Source organism: Rhinoraja longicauda, chromosome 32 (assembly GCF_053455715.1).
Source record: "Rhinoraja longicauda isolate Sanriku21f chromosome 32, sRhiLon1.1, whole genome shotgun sequence".
NCBI classification, from domain to species: Eukaryota; Metazoa; Chordata; class Chondrichthyes; order Rajiformes; family Arhynchobatidae; genus Rhinoraja; species Rhinoraja longicauda.
The window spans coordinates 24,691,542-24,716,643 of NC_135984.1; the positions used below are offsets into that span (position 1 = coordinate 24,691,542).

Here is a 25,102-nt window from a genome sequence, read left to right on the forward strand (position 1 = left end):
AGCAAATATTTTATCAAGTCACACAGAAAAAAATTTGCAATTACATATTCAAGATGGCTTTTTTTATTCGGTGATTGGTAATTCTGTCGTTGATTATTGTTTTAACATTTTTACTCCCACCTGGGATCTTACTTTAGTTTAGAGATCTGCATGGAAACAGGCCCTTCGGCCCATCAAGCCCGCATCGACTATTCACACCAGTTCTATGCTATCCTATTTTCGCATCCAATCCCCACACTAGGGGCACTTTACGGAGGCCGCTGTCAACCTACAAACCCGCACGTCTTTGGGATGTGGGAGGAAGCCAGAGCACCCGGGAGAAACCCACACAGCACCAGGTGGAACATGCAAACTCCACATAGACAGCACTCGAGGTCAAGGTTGAATGGGGGTCCCTGGCGCCGGGAGGCAGTGGCTCTACCAGTTGTGCCACTGTGCCGCCCAGAAGTCGAGTCTTGTCAAAAGACTGAGAATACCGATTCAAATGAAGATAATCATGAACTGAAAATAAGATTTAAATAATGGTATCTGCAAACAAACTTGTTTGTGATTAAAATAGCAGATTCACTTCTTCTTAATTGAAGGAAACGTGCTTTCTGTTTCTATGTCTAGTCTGTACCTGATGCCAGCACTAACCTGTCTCTACAATAGATCTGCAGGTCATGTTTGTTTAGAGAGATACAGCATGGAAACAGGCCCTTTGCTCCACCATCCACGCCAACCATTCACACAAATCCCACACGAATCCCATCCAATGTTATTCTCTCCATATTCTTCTCAATCTCCTCCAGTTTCTATCTCTCAGCCCCACATTAAGTGCAATCGACAATAGCCAATTAACTTACCAACCATTGGGATGTGGGGGGATATTTACAGCAGCTGGTTTTCTGGATGCCTTCAAGAGAGAGTTAGATAGAGCTCTTAAAAATAGCGGAGTCAGGGGGTATGGGGAGAAGGCAGGAACGGGGTACTGATTGTGAATGATCAGCCATGATCACATTGAATGGCGGTGCTGGCTCGAAGGGCCGAATGGCCGACTCCTGCACCTATTGTCTATTGTCTAACCGACCAAGCCCATCTTTAAGAGGTGGGAGGAAACGGGGTGGAAACCCAAGCAGTCGCACGATCAAACCCAGGTCTCTGGCACTGTGAGGTAGCAGCACTACCTGCTGCGCCACTGCGCCAACCCGTCTGTAGGGCTTGGCCTTGCCGGACATTTCCCCATCGCTTTCACAACATCTGCTGTGGTCAATTACCCCGAGTGAATTTGTAAAATTCGTGCACTATGAACTTCTTGCCTCAGCGGGGAAGAATGAACCACAACAACAAACCACTGGATTTCTAATCGAGTATCTCAGCACAGTAAACTGTGACATCTGGCATGAAAGAGGGACCTGCTTAATAGAAGGTCAGAAGCAGACGTCACATGGAGTGATGCATGGGGGTGTGGGAATGGAATTTTCTGAACACTTCAGACTTTCCTGAAGTGGAATGGAGTCCAAGGAAGAAATATATATTAAAGAAGAAAGAAATAAGAGAATAGAATAACATTGTTGAATGATTTCAAATGCCCCTCCTTGCTCACCAAGCGCCATGGAGAGGTAATCAAAGAGGTACTGGGGTTTTAAAGTGTTCATGACTCCTCACTTGCCCAAATGTAGAGAGGGGGAGAGGGAGGGAGAGAGAGAGAGGGGGAGAAAGTGAGAGGGGGAAGGTGAGAGAGGGGGAGGGGAGGGGGAGAGGGAGAGGAGGGAGGAGCGGTAGAGAGAGGGGGAGAGAGGGAGAGAGGGAGAGAGGGAGAGGGAGAGGGAGAGGGAGAGGGAGAGGGAGAGGGAGAGGGAGAGGGAGAGGGAGAGGGAGAGGGAGAGGGAGAGGGAGAGGGAGAGGGAGAGGGAGAGGGAGAGGGAGAGGGAGAGGGAGAGGGAGAGGGAGAGGGAGAGGGAGAGGGAGAGGGAGAGGGAGAGGGAGAGGGAGAGGGAGAGGGAGAGGGAGAGGGAGAGGGAGAGGGAGAGGGAGAGGGAGAGGGAGAGGGAGAGGGAGAGTGGACCAAGTGGACCCGTTGGGCCCAAACCTCTCCTGCATTGGTGCAGCACCCTCTCCTCCACTCCCTCCCCACCCCCCTCCCTCCCCCCCTCCCTCCCCCTCCCCCCTTCCCCTCCCTCCCTCCATCCCCCTCAACCCCCCCCCATATCCTCCCTTCCTCAGTCTGAAAAGATTTAAACATTAAAACGTGAATAACTTTAAAAATATAACACCGATTTCACTGAAACTTCTCCCATTAGCACCAAAGGGACGACGGTGAGTAAGGTGGGCCTAGAATTGTTGCGCTATCGTGTACTGTTTTGGCTGTAGTTCAGGAACAAACAAACAAACAAACAAGAGTTTTAGTATATAGATGGTTCAAATGTGGTTAATGGCATTAGTGTAGATGAAGCATTGGTAAAGATTGTGAATTGTCCCTGATGTGTGTAGGATAGAGCTAGTGTGTGGGGATCGCTGGTCGGTGTAGACTCAGTGGGCCAAAGGGCCTGTTTTAGTATATAGATGGAAACTTTATTCATGAAAGGGCAGCTGGACTAGCCAGGTACTACAAGCCGTTGAGACTAACATTGGTCAGGAAAGTTTCATTTTGTTTAGCGATACAGAGGGGAAGTAGGCCATCGACCCACCAAGTCCACGCCGACCATCGATCACCGGTACACTAGTTGTATCCTACACATTAGGTACAATTTACAGACGCCAATTAACCTATAAACATGTATGTCTTTGGAGTGTGAGAGAAAACCTGAGCACCCAGAGAAAGCCCACAGTGCCACGTGGAGAACGTACAAAGTCCATACAGACGTCACCCGTAGTCAGGATCGAACCCAGGTTTCTGGCGCTGTCAGGCAGCAGCTCTACCGCTGAATTACTGGTAGTGTTGAAAACAATTCCACAGGACCAGGGGCCACAGTTTAAGAATAAGGGGTAGGCCATTTAGAACGGAGACGAGGAAAAACTTTTTCAGTCAGAGAGTTGTAAATCTGTGGAATTCTCTGCCTCAGAGGGCAGTGGAGGCCAATTCTCTGAATGCATTCAAGAGAGAGCTAGATAGAGCTTTTAAAGATAGCAGAGTCAGGGGGTATGGGGAGAGGGCAGGAACGGGGTACTGATTGTGGATGATCAGCCATGATCACACTGAGTGGCGGTGCTGGCTCGAAGGGCCCTTCTTCAGACCAAAGTCAGGGGAAAGGGAAACGAGAGACATAGACGGTGACGTAGAGAGATATAGAACAAACAAATGAAAGATGTGCAAAAAAGTAACAATGATGAAGGAACATTGTTGGCAGTTTGCTAAGTGAGAACGAGAAGCAGGTGCAACTTGGGTGGGGGAGGGTTGGAGAGAAAGAGTGCAGGGGTTATTTGAAGTTAGAGGAATCAATATTCATACCACTGGGTTGCAAGCTGCCCATAAATATGAGATGCTGTTTCTCCAATTTGCGTTTAGCCTCACTTTGACAATAGAGGAGACCAAGAACAGAAAGGTCAGTGTGGGAATGAGAAGGGGAGTTAAAGTGTTTAGCAACTGGGAGATCAGGTAGGTTCAGGCGGGCTGAGCGAAGGTGTTCAGCGAAATGATCACCCAGTCTGCGTTTGGCCCTGCCAATGTATAAGAGTCCACATCTTGAACAACGGATACAGTAGATGAGGATGGATGAGATGCAAGTGAACCTCTGCCTAACCTGAAAGGACTGTCCTATACCTCCTCCCTCGACTCTGTCCAGGGACCCCGATAGTCCATGTTGCAGCTTAATGACATTGTGAGAAGGCATTTCTGGCTTGATTAGATTGTTGTTTAGAGATTAATGAAGCCAGGGTGGTAGACACGGTCTACATTAACTTTAGTAAGGCATTTCAGGCATACGGTCTTGCAGAGTTAACCAGCCCAGAAAATGAGGGAACAGGGGTATTGAAGTGAGACTGGTGACTGGATTCAAAATTGGCTTGGTGTAAGGAGGTGGTGGACCTTTCTCTGGATGAAGGTCGGTGCCTAGTGGTGTATCACAGGGATTGGCATTGGAGTTTGTGATCTCTATTAAACACTTGAATGTGAATGAGCAAGGGGTGAGTCCAGAACCAGGGGCCACAGTCTAAGAATAAAGGGGAGGCCATTTAAAATTGAGGTGAGAAAAAACTTTTTTACCCAGAGAGTTGTGAATTTGTGAAATTCTCTGCCACAGAGGGCAGTGGAGGCTAATTCACTGGACGAATTTAAAAGAGAGTTAGATAGAGCTCTAGGGGCTAGCAGAATCGAGGGATATGGGGAAAGGGTAGGCACGGGTTCCTGATTGTGGATGATCAGCCATGATCACAATGAATGGTGGTGCTGGCTCGAAGGGCTGAATGGCCTCCTCCTGCACCTATTTTCTATGTTTCTATGAAGGATGAGTAAGCCTGAGGATGACACAAACATTGGTGGCATTGTGCGGTGCGAGGAGGGTTGTGGAAAGCTACAGGTTGTATTCAGGCTGCAGTAACCATGATTACAAAGTACACTGTCGGGTTGGCCGAAGGTTGAGGGTCCTATTGCTTAAAACCCAACAGCAACAGTGCATTGATCGGGGTATTGAACTCGTCAGTCATAATGAATTAATTCATTATACTTTATTGCCACAATAAAGTACCTATGTACAGTGAAAAGCTTTGTTTTGCATCCAACCTAGGCAGAACACAAATGTGGCCATGTGTTGGTGCCGACAAAGTAACAATGGTCCTATCTACTGCCAGACGCATGTGTCCCCCCCCCCCTCCCCCCGCCGAATGGCCTGTTTCCATGTTGTAGGATTCTATCATTCTAAAATAAGAGATTCAAATAAGAGGTTCAAATAAGAGATTTACACAATTAGCTGCTTCTATCTTGCCTTCAATTAATTGCACGGTGGCGCAGCGGTAGAGTTGCTGCCTTACAGCGAATGCAGCGCCGGAGACTCAGGTTCGATCCTGACTACGGGCGCCGTCTGTACGGAGTTTGTACGTTCTCCCCGTGACCTGCGTGGGTTTTCTCCGAGATCTTCGGTTTCCTCCCACACTCCAAAGACGTACAGGTATGTAGGTTAATTGGTCGGATAAATGTAAAAATTGTCCCTAGTGTGTGTAGGATAGTGTTAATGTGCAGGGATCGCTGGGCGGCGCGGACTCGGTGGGCCAAAGGGCCTGTTTCCGCGCTGTTTCTCTAAATCTAAATCTAAATTTTAAAAAAATCTTCAAATTATCACCACAATATTAGGCCAAGTTAACGAAGCTACGTTGATAAATATCACTGTGAACACCATGGATAATCACCTGCTCTTCAAACCTGTACCGTGGCATCTGGTGGAGCAGATGTAACCTCTCATCTGAAGTTGACGGGGCTTATGGGGAGAATGCAGGAGAATGGGGTTGAGTGGGAAAGACATATCAGCCATGACTGAATGGCGGAATAGACACGATGGGTCGAAAGGCCTATTTCTGCTCCTGTAACATGAATTCATGACATGTTCCATGCAGGATAGTAAAAAAAGAACGATCAAACACAATATAAAGAATAAGCACTTTTTTATTGAAATAACTCTTAAACTTCATAAAATCATAATGTTTTATGTTCCATCTCAAATGGATATGGAAGCACAAAGAACTCTGCCTCGAGGCCACAGAGGGCAGAGTTTGGATTGGAGCTACTAGAGGTAGATTCTAACACTTTTGATGTAAAACTCTTTGAATAACATTGGCACTGGTATTACATTGGAGTCAACAATAATCCACGTTTCACAGCTCTTTGTTTAACGAACCATTACCACAATTTGTGACATACTTGAACTGCAGTAAGAGTACAGTCATATAAAATATCTCCAGCAATATGATGTGCCAGCATCAACAACTACATTTATAGGAATCTTCTCTCTGCCCCGATAAGATCGCTACATCTCTAAGCTACTTTAGTTTCCAAAGCACCAGCTTTCTTTGCTTTTTTGTTCTTTTAAAAAATATAAATTATTCTTAAAAAAGCTAAAAAATATGTTTTAAACAAAATACATAAAACATCTTTTATTATATCAACTATTTTAGACTTTGAACCTGCAGTAAGTAATCATTTATTTTGTTGAGTCCCATTTACGTTGATTACAAAATTCAGAGCCAATGGAATCTATGATGGAGTATATTGGTGACAACACATCTGAAGCAATGTTTCTTGATGGATTGAAAGACACAGCCCTTCGGCCCATCGAGTCCGCGCCGACCATTGATCGCTCGTTCACATTGGTTCCACGTTATCCTACTTTTGCATTCACTCCCTGCACACCAAGGCCAATTTACAGAGGCTAGTTAATCTACAAGCCAGCCCGTCTTAGGGATGTGGGGGGGAAACCAAAGCACCCGGACGGTCACAGTGGGAACGTGCAAACTCCGCACAGACAACGTCCGAGGTCAGGATCCAACCCGGGTCTCGGACACTGTGAGGTGGCAGTTCTACCAGCTGTGCCATCACAGTGCCTTTGGATTTACGCAGTACAATATGTGTGGAGATCATCCCTTGCACTTTCATGAAACTTGCTACATATCACATCCCAGTGCTTTGCTCACACCTGCAGTCTGCTTGGATCAACAGTACTCTGCCCCTTATTGAGGAGGCTTTGGTCATGTGATACATCTCTTTGACTGCGCTTAAACTCCAGAAACACTTTTCAGACTTCGGTTCCCGCTCACTGTCTAATAATCACCCTAAATGTCATATTATCCCCCCCGCTATTCTTAATCAAGAACTCAGCCATCCTAAACATCTACAGAAAGCAGACAAATTGTGAACTTCTGTCATTATGCTTAATCTTAGGGCATTTGCAGCTGGGTTTCCTTACGTTCCATCTCTCTGGTACGATGTACTGCTCTATACGCTTCTGGACATCAGTCAAAGCCTTACTCTTGCTGGGCCTAGGATTTAGTGATGTTCTCTCTCCCCACTTTGCTTTGAGGGAAAATTACAGTAAGCATTTTTTTTAAATATTCATCAAAGGGATATATGGTTCCGGGCTGCACCTGCATTTAAGTTCCTGTCCCACGTTGCCTTGTAAATCTTCTCAGTACCCTTTCCAGCTTGACAACATCTTTCCTACAACATGTTGCCTAGAACTGAACACAATACTTTAAATGGGGCCTCACCATTTCGAGTCTTACACAAGATGGTGGTGCATTGGCTTCTTGAACTGCTGCAGTCCTTGAGGTCGGGTACACCACAATATTGTCAGGGGGTTGTTCCAAGATTTCAATCCAGAGACGGTGAAAGATTCAAGATGGGAGTGGGCGGCTGGCTTGTTGGGCAACTTGCTGCCGGTGGTGTCCACAGGCCTTTGCTCCCCTTGTCTTTCGAGCTTATGGAGGTGGTGGGTTTGGAAGGTGGCATCGAGCTGAGCACCCAGAGGCCTATCTGTATCAACCTCTGCGCAGCCTGCTATGAGCACACTAAAACTGCAGACCCCAGAGGCAGCTTTCCCTCGCTCTACAACAGTAACGGACCTCGACATTACACCAGCCTTTTTCACCCAGAGAGTTGTGAATTTGTGGAATTCTCTGCCACAGAGGGCAGTGGAGGCCAAATCACTGGATGGATTTAAGAGAGAGTTAGATAGAGCTCTAGGGGCTAGTGGAATCAAGGGATATGGGGAGAAGGCAGGCACGGGGTATTGATTGGAGATGATCAGCCATGATCACAATGAATGGAGGTGCTGGCTCGAAGGGCCGAATGGCCTCCTCCTGCACCTATTTTCTATGATTCTATGGAACATTAGAATTCAATGTGTGCAGGAAGCAACAACTGCACACCCATAAGATAGACACAAAATTCTGGAATGACTCAATGGGTCAGTCAGCATCCCTGGAGAAAAGAAAAAGGTGCCGATTCAGGTCAGAACCCTTATTCAGACTGAAAGATAGAAGTGGGGCTGGGGGGGGGGGGGGGGGGGGAAGAAATCGAGGCGAGAATTCTATTCAATTTGGGTGAGGGTTAGATCCCCCTCCCACCACCTCTATCTTTCAGTCTGAAGAAGGGTTCCGACCCGAAAAGCCACCTATTCCTTCTCTCCAGAGATGCTGTCTGGCCCGCTGAGTTACTCCAGCATTTTGTGTCTGTCTCCGGTATAAACCAGCATCTGCAGTTCCTTCCGACACATCTGCCCACCCACACCTGGTCAGTATTTGTCCCGCATCCAGTCTTTACAAACTGATAACCTGGCCATTATTTCTCAGTTGTTTGGAGACAAATGATGCCACACTGGCCTTCTCAGCCGAAGCAGAGCGCTGGCATTACCGGCCGCACAGCCTGAGGGCTTGAAAGAGACGTGAATACAAGTCTATTTTCTGTTTTGTGGCCTGAATCGTCAGAAGAAAGGGTGCCCTTGGGAGAAGTTATTTGTAGAGCACAAATTATTTCTCATTGGCAGAGTGTGCTGGATTTCACATGTGCTCTCACTATTCTGACAAGACTCATTTGCTTATTGCCACTTGCGATCGAGTTGGCTGCACACAACGGAAATGTAACGTGCCTTGTGGACCAAGTAAATGTGAATGTCCTGACATTATACACTGCAAGATCTCACTTCTTCATTAAGAAGACGCTCAGCATGGTCGGAGAGAAAAGCAGTTGTTTAAGGTGTTGGTGAGGCCACATTTAGAGTATTGTGTTCAGTTCTGAGCATATATAAGAAAGATGTTGTTAAGCTGGAAAGGGTCAGAGAAGATTTACGAGGATGTTGCCAGGACTGGAGGGTCTGAGCTATAGGGAGAGGTTGACTAGGTTGGGACTCCATTCCTTGGAGCGCAGGAGGATGAGGGGTGATCTTATTGAGATGTATAAATTCATTAGAGGAATAGAATGTGTAGATGCAGAGTCTCTTGCCCAGAGTACCAGAGGACATAGGTTTAAGGTGAAGGGGAAAAGATTTAATAGGAATCTGAGCTATAACCTTTTCACACAAGGGTGTATGGAACAAGCTGCCAGAGGAGGTAGTTGAGGCTGGGACTATCCCAGCATTTAAGAAACAGTTAGATACGTACATGGATAGGACACGTTTGGAGGGACATGGGTCAAACACGGGCAGGTGGGACTAGTGTAGCTGGGACATGTTGACCGGTGTGGGCAAGTTGGGCCGAAGGGCCTGTTTCCACGCTGTAACCCTCTATGGCTCTAAGAATACATTGCCCAGAGAAGTCCCACAGATGGCATAATGTCACACACCGATAACTGATACGAACACATCTTTAACAATGCGAAAAGAGAACAGAAACTTGCAACAAACTCTCGCCTTGAACACCAGGCAACATCTGAACAGTCTGGTAGAAAATTTCAGAAGTGAAGGCACAAAACAGTATTCACCTTGTCGAAGATGGCAAAGAAACAGTGAGCATAGAGCATCTTGAATTTGCGGTTCGAAGGGTCACGAGAAATAATGGTCTGGGGCCTTGCGTAGCCTCAACAATGGAGTTTCTCCTCAACTTCAGTCAACTCTACAAACGGATTTTCAGCCTGCCTCCTCCACTCTGAGCAGTTTGACAGGTTGAAACTGAAGATAAGACACAAAAAGCTGGAGTAACTCAGCAGGTCAGGCGGCATCTCTGGAGAAAAGGAATAGGTGACGTTTCGGGTCGAGACCCTTCTTCAGACTTCAGAGTTCTTCAGATTTAAAACGTCCGTTCATTCAAGGAAACCCCTATTGTCCCTGCAGATTAGGAGAACCGTCTCAACGTAGTTCACCTGCAAGGCTGTGGAGATCAGAGATGGCCTGCGGAAGATCTCCATCCGTAACTCCACTTCTTTGACGGCATTTGAATGTGGTGAATTTTGCTAGATTTAAAAACAAGATCCCAATCTTTCCTCGCCTCTTTTCGCCTTCCTGCAATAATACTGTGACCACTACTTTTTGAGCAGCTTTTTACAGGCACTGTCCCAACAAGTGGTGACCTTGAGCACAATATGCACACTTTCATAATGTACAGTTGTATTCGGGAGCAGTGAGATAAATACTATATAAAGGTTTCAGAGGGGTGAGACTGAGAGATAGACCATGACATACCAGGTCTTTGAGGTGGACCATAGTATAGTGCCTCAGGGTCGGTCCTTCCCAACTGTGGATGACTAAACTCCTATTTAAAAATAATAAATGATATGTTTAAGGTGAAGGGGAAAAGATTTAATAGGAATCTAAGGGGTAACTTTTTCGCACAAAAGGGTGGTGGGTGTGTCAAGCTGCCAGAGGAGGTAGTTGAGGCTGGGACTATCCCAACGTTTAAGGAACAGTTAGGCAGGTACATGAATAGCACAGGTTTTGAGGGACCATGGGCGTGCAGGTTGGGCGAGTGTCGCTGGGACACGTTGGCCGGTTGGGCCAAAGGGCCTGTTACCACACTGTATCACTCTATGACTCCATGACTCTATGATATAATGGACCTCATTGATTGTCACACTAGACAAATAGCAAAACACAGATTCCAGCTGGCTTGGCTTTAAGAGATGGGGTTTTTTTTTCTTTGGCACTTCATTCGGTTACAACCCGCTTTCTGGACCTTCATCGAATGTCTTGTCGTGATCTGTAGATCTTTCAACACTTCATCCAAGCAGCTGGCAATGGCTTATACAACACTGCAAATACTGAGGCCAACCTAAGGCAAAAATACTGGCGCGTAAGGAACACGGTAAACTACCCGAAACACCTGTCACGGTGCAACAATATGGCCAAGGCCATTGACGGCAATGGCCGGCCAACAATGGCCGCTGCCCAATGGTGGTAACGATGTTGCAGTGGAGATAGTGCCTGTTCCATATCCCACAATGCTTCATGTTAACACAATCCTCTTGCTCGGTCCACCTTGTAATATGAAGGCAGGATTTTTTTAAAAGAGTTTACAAAACCAAAAACAAGTAAAATGATTTTTTTGGGGGGGAAAGAAGAAACGACTGGTTTTGTTTGCCTTTTGTGGAGTTGCGCATTGTCCCTTAACGCCCGTCTTCAAGGGCGATGTATCTTGACTCTCTATACGAAAGCTGAAGCAAACAAATCATATACAAGTCTTGGGAGTGAGCGCGGATTGTAATCCGCAGTCCAGTCCACACGTGGCTGCTCCTTACTCATCAGCGTCTGGCTTGACATCCAGCATGGCGTGCAGCTCCTCCGGGGTGTAGCCCAGCAGGCTCTGGAGGTCACAAACAAACCGGTACACGTAGCGTTTGCCCGCTGTTTTGTGAATGATGTTCTTGTCATAGTAATAGCGTAGGCCGCGACTCAGCTTCTCGTAGTTCATCTTTGGTTTATTCTTCCTCTTCCCCCAGCGCCTGGCAACCTGAAAATAGATGAGACGTAGATAAACTTACAGTGTAAGAAAATAACTGCAGGTGCTGGTACAAATCGAAGGTATTTATTCACAAAATGCTGGAGTAACTCAGCAGGTCAGGCAGCATCTCAGGAGAGAAGGAATGGGTGACGTTTCGGGTCGAGACCCTTCAAGGGTCTCGACCCGAAACGTCGCCCATTCCTTCTCTCCTGAGATGCTGCCTGACCTGCTGAGTTACTCCAGTATTTTATACATAAACTTACACATCTTCTGATTTTATTGAGGCTAAGAAGAAGGCCAAAGGGACTATTTATAACATGCAAGGGCAGCACAGTGTCCCAGTGCTCCAGAGTCCCAGGTTCAACCTTGACTTCGGGTGCCACCTTTGTGGAGTTTGCACGTTCTGCCTGTGACCGCCTGGGTTTCCCCTTGGTGCTCTGGTTTCCTCCCATCATCCAAAGACATGTGGTTTCTGGGCTAATTGACCCTCTGTAGAGTTGAGGCGAGTGTGTAAAATAAGGTAGTGGAACGAGAGTGATGGTCAGGTGGACTCGGTGGGCCAAAGGGCCATGCATTATTTCCGTGCTGTAACTCTAAACTAAACTAAACCAGCAGATATTACAGTCCAACACGTATCTGCAAACATGTATCTTAACCCCTTTCCGGTGAAAGGGGTAAAAGTTAAAGGAGGTGTGTGTGACTTGTTTTTTTTACACAGGAAGTGGTGAGTGGAGGCAGATACGATAGTGGTATCTAAGAGGCTTTTAAATAGGCACATAGATATGCTGGGAATGGATGGGGTATTGATCATGTACAGAGAGATGAGGTTAGTCTAGAAGGATGTGAGGAGATCTTATCGAAACGTATAAGATTATTAAGGGGTTGGACACGTTAGAGGCAGGAAACATGTTCCCAATGTTGGGGGAGTCCAGAACAAGGGGCCACAGTTTAAGAATAAGGGGTAGGGCCATTTAGAACTGAGATGAGGAAAATCTTTTTCAGTCAGAGAGTTGTGAATCTGTGGAATTCTCTGCCTCAGAAGGCAGTGGAGGCCAATTCTCTGAATGCATTCAAGAGAGAGCTGGATAGAGCTCTTAAGGATAGCGGAGTCAGGGGGTATGGGGAGAAGGCAGGAACGGGGTACTGATTGAGAATGATCAGCCATGATCACATTGAATGGCGGTGCTGGCTCGAAGGGCCGAATGGCCTCCTCCTGCACCTATTGTCTATTGTCTATAGTTTATCTTGGTATCATGTTCGGCACAGACATCATGGACCAAAGGTCCTGTTCCTCTGCCGTTCTGTTTTATGTTGTATGTTAATCGTACAAACACTAGGGACTATAACTTAAATCGATGTAATTTACCCCCACAGTTCTTGCCCTTGAGCAAGGAGATTACTTTCTTTATTTAGTTCAGTCGGTGAGTAATTGTTCAGAGTGAAGATAGACACTAAAAGCTGGAGTAACTCAACGGGTCAAACAGCATCTCTGGAGAAAAGGAACAGGTGATGTTTTGGGTCGAGACCCTTCTTCTGACTCTCAGACTTTCTTTAAAATGTTCAGAGTGGTTGGGCCGTGAAGACCGGAGACGTCTCAGATCCAATGGCTGATCTGTATTGTGCTTGTAGATCGTGGAATGATTTCAACTGGCCTCCAGAAATCAAAGGTGAAACGAGTGCATAAACCCCTGGAACATTGAAGGAGGGTCTCGACCCGAAACGTCACCCAATCCTTCTCTCCAGAGATGCTGCCTGTCCCGCTGAGTTACTCCAGCACTTTGTCTATCTTTGGTTTAAACCAGCATCTGCAGTTCCTTCCTACACACCTCAGTAATTAATACTAGGTGAAACTTTAAAGCACCTCCAAATATAAATGGGCAAGGGTCATAATGCATGGGTGAATTGATCAAGGTACTGAAAGTAGTTGCTACTCAATTGGTTTAACAAGGCCAAAGAATCAGTGAACGGTTCTATGCATGAACTCAATCAATTCATGCATCGGCAATCAATTCACTCAAACTCTTGTTCAACTGCCCTACACCAGGGGAAATACGGACACGGTTAATAAAGCAAGCGGCACGGTGGCGCAGCGATAGAGTTGCTGCCTTACAGCGCCAGGGAGCCAGGTTCAATCCTGACTATGGAGTGCGTACATTCTCCCCCTGACAGCGTGAGTTTCCCCAGGTGCTCCGGTTTCCTCCCAAAGAGGTACAGGTTTGTAGGTTAATTGGTTAAAATAGTAAATTGCCCCTAGTGTGTGTAGGATAGGGTTAGTGTACGGGGATGGCTGGTCGATGGTGACTGAAGGGCCTTCTCTCCCGTATCGCGTAAACATATCCCTAACATTCTCTGCCACAGAAGGCAGTGGAGGCCAATTCACGGGATGCATTCAAGAAAGAGTTAGATAGAGCTCTTTGGGCTAACGGAATCAAGGGATATGGGGAGAAACGTATAAGATTATTAAGGGGTTGGACACGTTAGAGGCAGGAGACATGTTCCCAATGTTGGGGGAGTCCAGAACCAGGGGCCACAGTTTAAGAATAAGAAGTAGGCCATTTAGAACGGAGATGAGGAAAATCTTTTCAGTCAGAGAGTTGTGAATCTGTGGAATTCTCTGCCTCAGAAGGGAGTGGAGGCCAATTCTCTGAATGCATTCAAGAGAGAGCTAGATAGAGCTCTTAAGGATAGTGGAGTCAGGGGGTATGGGGAGAAGGCAGGAACGGGGCCCTGATTGAGAATGATCAGCCATGATCACATTGAATGGCGGTGCTGGCTTGTAGGGCCGAATGGCCTCCTCCTGCACCTATTGTCTATTGTCTATTGTCTAAAGCAGGAACGGGGTACTGATTTTGGATGATCAGCCTTGATCATGTCGAATGGATGTGCTGGGCCGAATGGCCTCCTCCTGCACCCATTTCCTATGTTTCTAACACAAGTTCATACCGACAAACACATGAAGTGGGACCAATAATCGCCGCACTGTCGCTGTTACCTCATCGGGATCTGCCAGCTTGAATTCCCAACCGTCGCCGGTCCAGCTGATAAACGACTGGCAAGATTTGTCCGTCAGGAGCTCCAACAGGAACTGCCACAATTGGATGGGTCCACTGCCTGTCACAGAAAGAAGAGCTTGTCCATCAGCAGATCCCCCGAGAGATCAAACGCTTTTGCCCGTGACGCAGTTCTGTGGTCAAAGAGTCATCGCGTGATACAGCGTGGAAACAGGCTCTTCGGCCCAACTTACCCCAGTTACACTCACCCCTACCTGCCTGCGTTTGGTCCGTATCCCTCCACACATGTCCTATCCGTCTAACTGCCCCTTAAACGCTGGGATAGTCCCTGCCTCAACTATCTCCTCTGGCAGCTTGTTCCATGCACCCACCGCCTTTTGTGTGAAAAAGTTACCCCTCAGATTTCTATTAAATCTTTTCCCCTTCATCGTAAACCTATGTCCTCTGGTCAGTAAAGTGCACAAGCAATGGAGGTTTAAAAAAATATCTCATTGGCCTTTCATACAAAGGATGGTGGGTGTATGGAACGAGCTGCCGCAGGAGGTAGTTGAGGCTGAGACTATCCCAACACTTAGGAAACAGTTTAGACAGCTGTATGGATACATTGTGTTTCTGCTGACTGGATAGCATACCACAAAAGCTTTTCACTGTACCTCGGTACATGTGACAAGAAAATCAACTGAACTGAAACTGAACTGGATAGGACAGGTTTGGAGGTATGTGGGTTAAAGGTAGGCAAGTGGGACTAGTGTAGCTGGGACATGTTGGCCGGTGTGGGCAAGTTGGGCCGAAGGGCCTGTTTCCACACTGTACGACTCTATGACTCTATGACCTGGTCTTAGAGCAAAAGTCAACACCATAAATTGTTCACATGCCTTCTCTGCACTCTTACGGGACCTTACGATGCTCTAATGGGAAAGCTGGAGGGTTGCAGAGAAGAATGGTGTTGCAAGTTGGCACGGAGGGGTGGGAGTTGCAAGTTGGCACGGAGGGGTGGGAGTTGGTGGGTGCTGCGAGGGAAATGGATAGAGAGTAGGGTTGCCAACTATCTTACTCCCAAATACGGGACAAGGTGATGTCACCGCCCTGCGCCCCACGTGACCTCACACAGCCAGCGGCCATGTGCTTCCACTCCACCAATGGCGGCCACCCGGGCCGGGAGGCGGGTTGCTGCGCAACCTCCGTTAGGCGAACACACTCGTCCCCGCTCCCCGAACACACTCCGTTAGCCTACACTGTCCCGGCCTGACAGCTGCCCGCGGGCCAATTACGGGACAAGGGGCAGTCCCGTACGGGACAAAGCAATTTGGCCCAAAATACGGGATGACCCGGCTTATAGGGGACAGTTGGCAACCTTAATAGAGGGCGAAGATGCAGAAAGGGAGTGGAGCAGTGCAGGTAGAAAAGAACAGGTGCAGAGGATGTCGAGAAGGAAGGAATGGGGAAAGAAAGCCTGTTTAATCGTGTTCTCCAATCCAAGACATTTCCAACATTCCAGGGGGGCAATTCATAAACCACTTAACAGATAACGGAGCAAATATGACTCCTTCCAAAACCCCTGGAAAAAAGTAACACCGATGTATGTAAAATGTGTGAACGCTTGTGTTAAAGGCAACTCATTGGAATCACTTGCATACGAGATGGGGAAGTGAAAGATGCTACAGGCTCACCACCGATCGTCCAGCAAGTGGTGACCCACAACCTCCTTTAACCCAGGTAAAAGTACTTGAAATCCCACACCAGAAGTCCCCCTGAAGCTGGGATTAGGCTGGGTGAAACGGCGTATCTCAACCTCATCGGGACCGCCGCGGCCTAATGGTGGGTGGAATCTGCCCCCCCTGCAGCCGGGACTTTGGAACTCCGGCCCAGCACATCCGTTCCCACAGCCAACTTCCGAAGCAGGCTTCACGGGCCGGTAACTCAGCCCCCGCGGTGGCCTAGGCGGACCGCTCTCCACGCGCAGAGTCCGTGACCTCCTGGCGGTCTGGCAAAACGGAAAATCACACTCTGGAAACAACGGTGCTGAAAAATCGCTGGTGGACGTGTAGACCGGCCGTGTAATTGGCAAACTGAGTCTTTGATTGTGTCTCTCCTTGTGGCCTTGGAACAGGAAGGGGTCAATAGGCAATAGGTGCAGGAGGAGGCCATTCGGCCCTTCGAGCCAGCACCGCCATTCAATGTGATCATGGCTGATCATTCTCAATCAGTACCCCGTTCCTGCCTTCTCCCCATACCCCCGGACTCCGCTATCCTTAAAGAGCTCTATCTAGCTCTCTCTTGAATGCATTCAGAGAACTGTCCTCCACTGCCTTTTGAGGCAGAGAATTCCACAGATTTACAACTCTCTGACTGAAAACGTTTTTCCTCATCTCTGTTCTAAATGGCCGACCCCTTATTCTTAAACTGTGGCCCCTGGTTCTGGACTCCCCCAACATTGGGAACATGTTTCCTGCCTCTAATGTGTCCAACCCCTTAATAATCTTATACTTTTCGATAAGATCCCCTCTCATCCTTCTAAATTCCAGTGTATACAAGCCAGTTTTATTTGTTTTCAATTACAGTAGTTACACCTGTTTGCTGGTCTGTTTTATTCTGATCCATGTAAATGTGCTGGGTCCCAGCAAACAGGTGTAACTACTGGTAATGGAAAAGAAATAAAACTGCAGGTGCAGGTGCTGTGAGCAGTTTTGGGCCCCGTATCTGAGGAAGGATATGCTGCCACTGGAGAGGGTCCAGAGGAGGTTAACAAGAACGGTCTCAGGAACGAGTGGGTTAACATATGATGAGCGTTTTACAGCACTGGGCCTGTATTCGCTGGAGTTTAGAAGGATGAGGGAGGGACAATAGACAATAGGTGTAGGAGGAGGCCATTTGGCCCTTCGAGCCAGCACCGCCATTCAATGTGATCATGGCTGATCATTCTCAATCAGTACCCCGTTCCTGCCTTCTCCCCATACTCCCTGACTCCGCTATCCTTAAGAGCTCGATCTAGCTCTCTCTTGAATGCATTCAGAGAATTGGCCTCCACTGCCTTCTGAGACTTACCGAATAGTGAAAGGCTTGGATAGAGTGGATGTGGAGAGGATGTTTCCACTAGAAACATAGAAACATAGAAAATAGGTGCAGGAGGAGGCCATTCGGCCCTTCGAGCCAGCATCACCATTCATTGTGATCACGGCTGATCATCCACAATTAGTAACCTGTGTCCAACTTCTCCCCCAGTGGGAGAGTGGGAGAGTCTAGGACCAGAGGTCACAGCCTCAGAATTAAAGGACATTCCTTGAGGAAGGAGATGAGGAGGAATTTATTTAGTTAGAGGGTGGTGAATCTGTGGAATGTATTGCCACAGAAGGCTGTGGAGACCGTCAATGGATATTTTTAAGGCATAGATAGACAGATTCTTGATTAGTATGGGGGTGTCAGGGATTATGGGGAGAAGGCAGGAGAATGGGGTTAGGAGGGAGAGATAGATCAGCCATGATTGAATGGGGGAGTAGACCCGATGGGTTGAATGGCCTAATTCTGCTCCTATCACTCTTGAGCTTATGAACATGAATCTGAAACAAAAAATAGAGATGTTGCCTGACCCGCTGAGTTCCACTTAATGGCCTGAAGTGTTTTCTCAACAGGTTCCTCTTTCCACAAATACTGCTCGATGGACTGAATTCTACCAGAATTTCTGATTTTGAAACGACAGTATAATTACTATAACCATTCATTCTTAATTAAAGAGCCTTCAAAATCACCCCTCAGCAGGGGTTAACATTAGCAAGAAGGGAAGAGAAATGGGTGACGTTTCAGGTCAGGACCTCGACCCGAAGCGTCACCTATTCCTTTCCTCCATGGATGCTGTTTGACCCGCTGAGTTCCTCCAGCTTTTTGTGTCATCTTTGGTTTAAACCAGTGTCTGCCTTCCTAGACATTTGCAAGAGTGGATTTCTCCAATGAAGTGAACCACCTGTATAAACAGTGCAGATAAGTTGCAGCCTCCACATGCAATACAAATATAAGTTCCTGCACGACAAATTAATTTCAGCATATTAGCTTAAAGAGAGGGAAGTAATTCTAAAGAATGCAAAGATTTCCCAGGAAAGACAGGGTGGGACTGACTTTAGAGACACAGACCCTTCAACCTACCGAGTCCAAGCCGACCAGCGATCTCCCCGCACACCAGCACTATTCCATGCACTAGGGACGATTTACAATTTCACCGAAGCCAATTAACCTACAATCCTGTACATCTTTGGAGTGTGGGAGGAAAACCGGAGCATTCTGAACGTCTGAAGAAGGGTCTCGACCCAAAACGTCACCTATTCCTTTTCTCCAGAGATACTGTCTGACCCGCTGTGTTACTCCACCCAAGATGTGTGGTTTGGAGGTTATTTGGTCTTCGTAAATTGCCTTTAGATTCTAGGTAGGGAGTGGATGTGAAAGTGGGATAACAGATCGCGTGTGAAAGGGTGATCGATGGTCAGCTTGGGTTGACCGGCCTGTTTTCATGCCGTATCTCTAAATTAAACTGTGCCTAGGGTTGCCAACTTCCTCACTCCCAAATAAGGGACAACGGGTGATGTCACCGCCCCGCGCCCCACGTGACCTCACCCAGCCAGCGGCCACTTGCTCCCGCTCCACCAATGGCGTCCGCCCAGGCTGGGAGGCGGGTTGCTCCGTTAGGCGGCGCCCGATCCTCCGGGCCTAAACTGTCCGGGCCTACAGCGGCACCCAGGCCTAAACTGCCTGGGCCTACAGCAGCACCCAGGCCTACAGTGTCCGGGCCCACAGAATCTGGGCCTACAGTGCCCCCCGGGCCTAATACGGGACAAGGGCGATCCCATACGAGACAAAACAATTTAGCCCAATATACGGGATGTCCCGGTTAATACGGGACAGTTGGCAACCCTAAGTGTGCCTGAGATAGTTCACATTCACAAGAGGAGAGGTGAAGACTGTGAATTGGCACTTCTGCCAAAATACTTTCATTTGTACCAAAATATGCAACACAAAAAGGCACAGAGGGAAACAAATACTCAATTTCCACATAGTAATAAACTAATAAACACCATAGTAAAATAAAGTTTCTTTAGGAAGGAACTGCAGATGCCGATGTAAACCGAAGATAGACACAAAATGCTGGAGTAACTCAGCGGGTCAGGCTGCATCTCTGGAGAACATGGATTGGTGATGTCTCCAGTCTGAAGACATTGCAGGAAAAATGTTCCCGATGTTGGGGGAGTCCAGAACCAGGGGTCACAGTTTAAGAATAAGGGGTCGGCCATTTAGGACAGAGATGATGAAAAACTTTTTCACCCAGAGAGTTGCGAATTTGTGGAATTCGCGGCCACAGAAGGCAGTGGAGGCCAACTCATTGGATGTTTTCAAGGGAGAGTTAGATAGGGTTAAATGAATCAAGGGATATGGGGAAAAAGCAGGAACGGGGTACTGATTTTAGATGGTCAGCCATGATCATATTGAATGGCGGTGCTGGCTGGAAGGGCCGAATGGCCTACTCCTGCATCTATTTTTCTATGTTTCTATGTTTCTATGTTTTTCTCTCTGGAGAGAAACAATGGGTGACGTTTCGGGTCAAGTCCCTTCTTCAGACAGGGTAATGTTTCGGGTCAGGACCCTTCTTCAGACTGGCAAAATAAAGTCTGTGCCGTGGTGGATGGAGCCACAGCTTTTGTCACACAGGCAGCGATGTTTACGCACTGAGCCAAAATATGCAGAATCAAGGAATCTCAATTCAAATGCTCACTCCCTTCCAAAAGTCAACTCAATACAAAACAGGAGGCGCATACACTCCACGCTGCATTAACCCTGGCCTTTCCATCCCAAGCCTAAGAATAGAGCTGAGGCCAGGGATCACATGTTAAAAATCCCCCACAATCAGCAGAGTGTTTGCCGAGCAAAACCCGCTCATAACAAAGTTCATGCAGGAAGAATTTCAGCCAAAGTCACAGACAGACGGTGGCATCATTTTATTACTAGGAGGGAAATGGAGTATTTGTGTGTCTCGGCTCCCGTTAGGGAACAAGGGAACGTATTGATGGGACTGTGTTTTTGGAGATAATCACAAGAGGGTCAGTGTTTGTAAGTCGGACAAGTTGACAATGCTGGTCTCTTTATGTCCCTCGCTCGTTTGGCGGTTTTACTAACAAACCCTCAATGGCTGTGGTGATCCTATTCCTCAGGAACGCAGGCCAGCAGTGAAAGAGGGCTTGAGGCAATTGGCAGGAAAAAGTACAGATGTTGAGCGACTTGGAACCTAAAGTAAAATTGCCAGCAACATCCTCTTCAGATCCTCTCAATGTCATGCCCACAGGATTGGTAGTCCTCAGGAATGTGTGGGTTAACCTACGATGAGCGTTTGTCGGCACTGGGCCTGTACTCGCTGGAGTTTAGAAGAATGAGGGGGGGATATCATTGAAACGTACAGAATAGTGAAAGGCTTGGATAGAGTGGATGTGGAGAGGATATTTCCTCTAGTGGGAGAGTCTAGGACTAGAGGTCACAGCCTCAGAATGCAAGGATGTTCTTTTAGGAAGGAGATGAGGAGAATTTTCTTTAGTCAGCGGGTGGTGAATCTGTGGATTTTTTTGCCATCGCAGACACACACACACACACACACACACACACACACACACACACACACACACAACACAGACATACACACACACACACACACACACACACACACACACACGCAAACACACACACACACACACACACACACACACACACACACACACACACACACACACACACACACACACACACACACACACACACACACACACAGCATCGACCCTACACTACAAGGCTTATAGCCCACACTGAGCAACGATACCTCGGAGTATTTATTCAGAAGAGTAATATTTAAGAGTATTCAACTTTGCAACAAGTAACCTAGAAACCTCTGATTGGAATTTAAATCTGTGAGGGAAATATGACATTATTTCAAGATTAGATTGGTGACTGCAAAATATTTCCTTATTGTTCTGAGGTGTTGGCATCAGCGACGCCGCTGTAAATATGCATTATTGATTACTTGCTCCCTCTGTTTAATAAATTAATTGGTCAATTCAGCCTCTCGCCACATGTGATGTAAGGTCACAGGGTACTGATTATGGATGATCAGCCATGATCACAATGAATGGCGGTGCTGACTCGAAGGGCCGAACGGCCTCCTCCTGCAGCTATTTTCTATGTTTCTATGTTTCTATGTCACTCAGCCTCAGCTCTCTGAAGAAGATTTAGATTTAGAGATACAGCGCGGAAATAGGCCCTTCGGCCCACCAGGTCCGCGCCGCCCAGCGATCCCCGCACACTAACACCCACTACATCCACTAGGGACAATTTTTTACATTTTCCCAGCCAATTAACCTACATACCTGCACGTCTTTGGAGTGCGGGAGGAAACCGAAGATCTCGTAGAAAACTCACGCAGGTCACGGGGAGAACGTACAAACTCCGTACAGACAGCGCCCGTAGTCAGGATCGAACCTGACTCTCCGGCGCTGCATTCGCTGTAAGGCGGCAACTCTACCGCTGCGCCACCGTGCCGCCCTGCTTGGAGATTCCCTGCTGGCTCAGGGATTCTGCAAGTGTGAAATTATCAAAAGATTTTAAATTCAATATCCAGAGCACTTGATGGAAACAGTGGCTCATCATCCAAGCTTGTGAAGCCAGGCTACATAGTGAACACTACAAAGCAAGATCCACCCCACAGAGCAGCTTGAAAGTTGAAAGGGCAGGAGAAAACAAGTGACACCCTTCGATCAAGCATTAAACATCAAAGCTGCTGATCATGTCATGTTTAAAATATTAAAATAGCGATGCAATGCTGAGGCTTTATAAGGCACTGGCTGGGCTGCATTTGGAGTATTGTGAGCAGTTTTGGGCACCATTCTGAGGAAGGAGGTGCTGGCTTTGGAGTGGGTCCAGAGGAGGTTTACCAGAAAGATCCCAGGGATGATTTTTTTAGATTTTCTTTTTAGATTTTTAGATTTAGAGATACAGCGTGGAAACAGGCCCTTCGGCCCACCGGGTCCGTGCCGCCCATCGATCCCCGCACATTAACACTATCCTACACACACTAGGGACAATTTTTACATATTACCCAGTCAATTAACCTACATACCTGTACGTCTTTGGAGTGTGGGAGGAAATAGAAGATCTCGGAGAAAACCCACGCAGGTCACGGGGAGAACGTACAAACTCCGTACAGACGGCGCCCGTAGTCGGGATCGAACCTGAGTCTCCAGCGCTGCATTCGCTGTAAGGCAGCAACTCTACCGCTGCGCCACCGTGCCGCCCTTGGGCAGGTTGGGTGATTGGGTTAACATATGATGAGAGTTTGAAAGCTCTGGGCCTGTACTCGGTGGAGTTTAGAAGGATGGAGGGGGACCTCATTGAACCTTACTGAATAGTGAAAGGCCAGGATAGAGTGGATGTTGGTTGATGTGGACAGGTTTGGCCGAAGGGCCTGTTTCCATGCTGTATGACTCTCCGACTCTACACCTCAGTGGGTCAGGCAGCCTCTGTGGAGGAAATGGCCAGACGATGTTTGGAGCCGGGACCCCTATTCAACCTAAAACGTCACCTGTCCATTCCCTCCACAGATGCTGCCTGACCCGCTGAGTTCCTCCAGCACTTTTGTATGTTTTGCTCAAGATTCCAGCATCTGCAGTTCCTTATGCCACCAACTTCAACACCATTGTGAACTTTGGAACTCAAAAGCAAATGTAACACTTTCAGGTAATCCCATTTTCCTGTTTTCATCAGAACTGCCAATGCTGCTAAGAAACATTGTCAGTCTCTCTCCATAGGCACTGCCTGATCCACTGGGTATTGCCCTTTTGATTTTCGCTTTCCACAGCAGTTCTGAACCATGTTTCACAGCTTTAACATGGTCCTTATTTCCTCTCTCTCTAGTATCCCTCTTTATTTATCAACCACTGACAACCCTCCCCTCTTCCATCCCAGGCATAGATTTTCCCTTTGCCCTATCCATTCCACACCCCACCTCCAACTTCAACCCCCTTTGAAACGTCTCCTTCAGTCTCATTGTCTGTAACACGTTTTCACTAGCCCACTGCTATCAATGGCCTGTTTCCTTTATCGTTATTATTTTTTTGCGTATCTTTCATTTACTTGTTCTATACTGTACCACGCCATATCATTGTCTTTATCTCTCCTTTACCTTTCCCCTGAATCTCAGTCTGAAGAAGGGTCTCAACCCGAAATGTCACCTCTTCCTTTCCTCCAGAGATGCTGCCTGACCTGCTGAGTCATTCCAGCTTTTTTGTGTCTGTCTTTGATTTTCTCACTTGCCCGGTTCTGATGAAGGGTCATCGACCTGAAATTATAACTCAGTTCTCTTTTCACTGAGGCAGCTTCATAAGCGATCACAAGCCAAGCTGAAGCTCGTGGAATTGAAAGGAAAGTGTCGATCTGTTAAGAAACTGGCTGAGTGGTAGGACCAGGACCATTGGGTGGACATTCAAAACTACAGGAGCTGTGAAAGGAGTGGACAATTCATCATATTTGCAACAATGTTGGAGGTAGCAAAGGAAACCACGTATTGGAAATGTGTTAATAACACTCACAAGGAGTGTAGACAGAAGCATTAAACCTCAAAGAGATCAAAAGGTTAAATGAATGGGTGAAAGGGTGAAGTGGTGGCGAATGGATTTCATTGCAAGGAGGTTGCTGGCTTGAGTTTAGTTTAGTTTAGTTTGAGATACAGCGCGGGAACAGGCCCTTCGGCCCACCGAGTCCGTGCCGACCAGCGATCCCCTGCACACTAACCTGCACAATTTACAATGAAATCAAGGCCATCAACCTACAATTCTGTATGCCTATGTAGACAGACACAAATTGCCAGAGTAACTCAGCGGGACAGGCAGCATCTCTGGAAAGAAGGAATGGATGACATTTCGGGTCAAGACCCTTCTTCAGGCAGAGAGAGGGGAGAGGGAGACACAGAGTTAAGGATGAGCAAGATACATCAAAAGGGACGAGGTTCAAGGAAAATTGTTAGCGAAGAACATTGTTAGCGAAGAACAAAGTGACAACGAAGAATACAAAGATAAAATTTCATCAGGACGATAGTCAGACAGGTCAGAGAACTAGGATGGGGGAGGGATGGAGAGAGAGGGAAAGCAAGGGTTACTTGAAGTTAGAGCATTCGATATTCATAACGTTGGTATAAATTGTGTAGGCGTTCTATGTGAGCACCCTGATTGAATAGCATGGCCCTATGTGGGAAACAGTAACTGTGCAGTACCTCCAAATGTTTGTTTTATAGCACACAACATTAGAACATTCTTTGTATAGAGTGTATAGTGCAATATAATCCCATATAGTCCCTGGGTCCGTTCTCGGGAATTGTCTGCAGCTGATTTCCTCGTAAGTCAGTAATGCCCATTTTCTGTAGCTACCCGAGATGAATCACTCTACATACATTGCTATCATTCCCTCATTTCATTGAATATTCACCCAAACACTTCACATAATCAAACTAATGGAATGGATAGTCTCCCGTCATTAATGAACACCACAAACCATTTTACTACTTAGTTTGGTTTAGAGTTTCGTTTAGAGATACAACGTGGAAACAGGTCTATCGGCCCACCGAGACTGCACCGACCAACGATCCCCCGCACATTAACACCATCCTACATGAGGGACAATTTTAACATTCACACCAAGCCAATTAACCTGCAAACCTGTACGCCTTTGGAGTGTGGGAGAAG

General features: G+C 47.2%; 1 protein-coding gene across 1 annotated transcript in view; it reads right to left on the minus strand.

The window, feature by feature from the left end:
* Positions 1–5,588: 5,588 nt before the first annotated feature.
* The window catches only part of ets1 (v-ets avian erythroblastosis virus E26 oncogene homolog 1), a 125,835-nt gene continuing 106,321 nt past the window's right edge, over positions 5,589–25,102 (minus strand). Inside the window, exons 9-10 of the mRNA XM_078426660.1 lie at positions 14,327–14,445; positions 5,589–11,343 (exon numbers count right to left, since the gene is read on the minus strand). Of these exons, the coding sequence (XP_078282786.1) occupies positions 11,128–11,343; positions 14,327–14,445 (335 nt within the window). The 3' untranslated portion in view covers positions 5,589–11,127. The remainder of the gene's footprint in view (positions 11,344–14,326; positions 14,446–25,102) is intronic.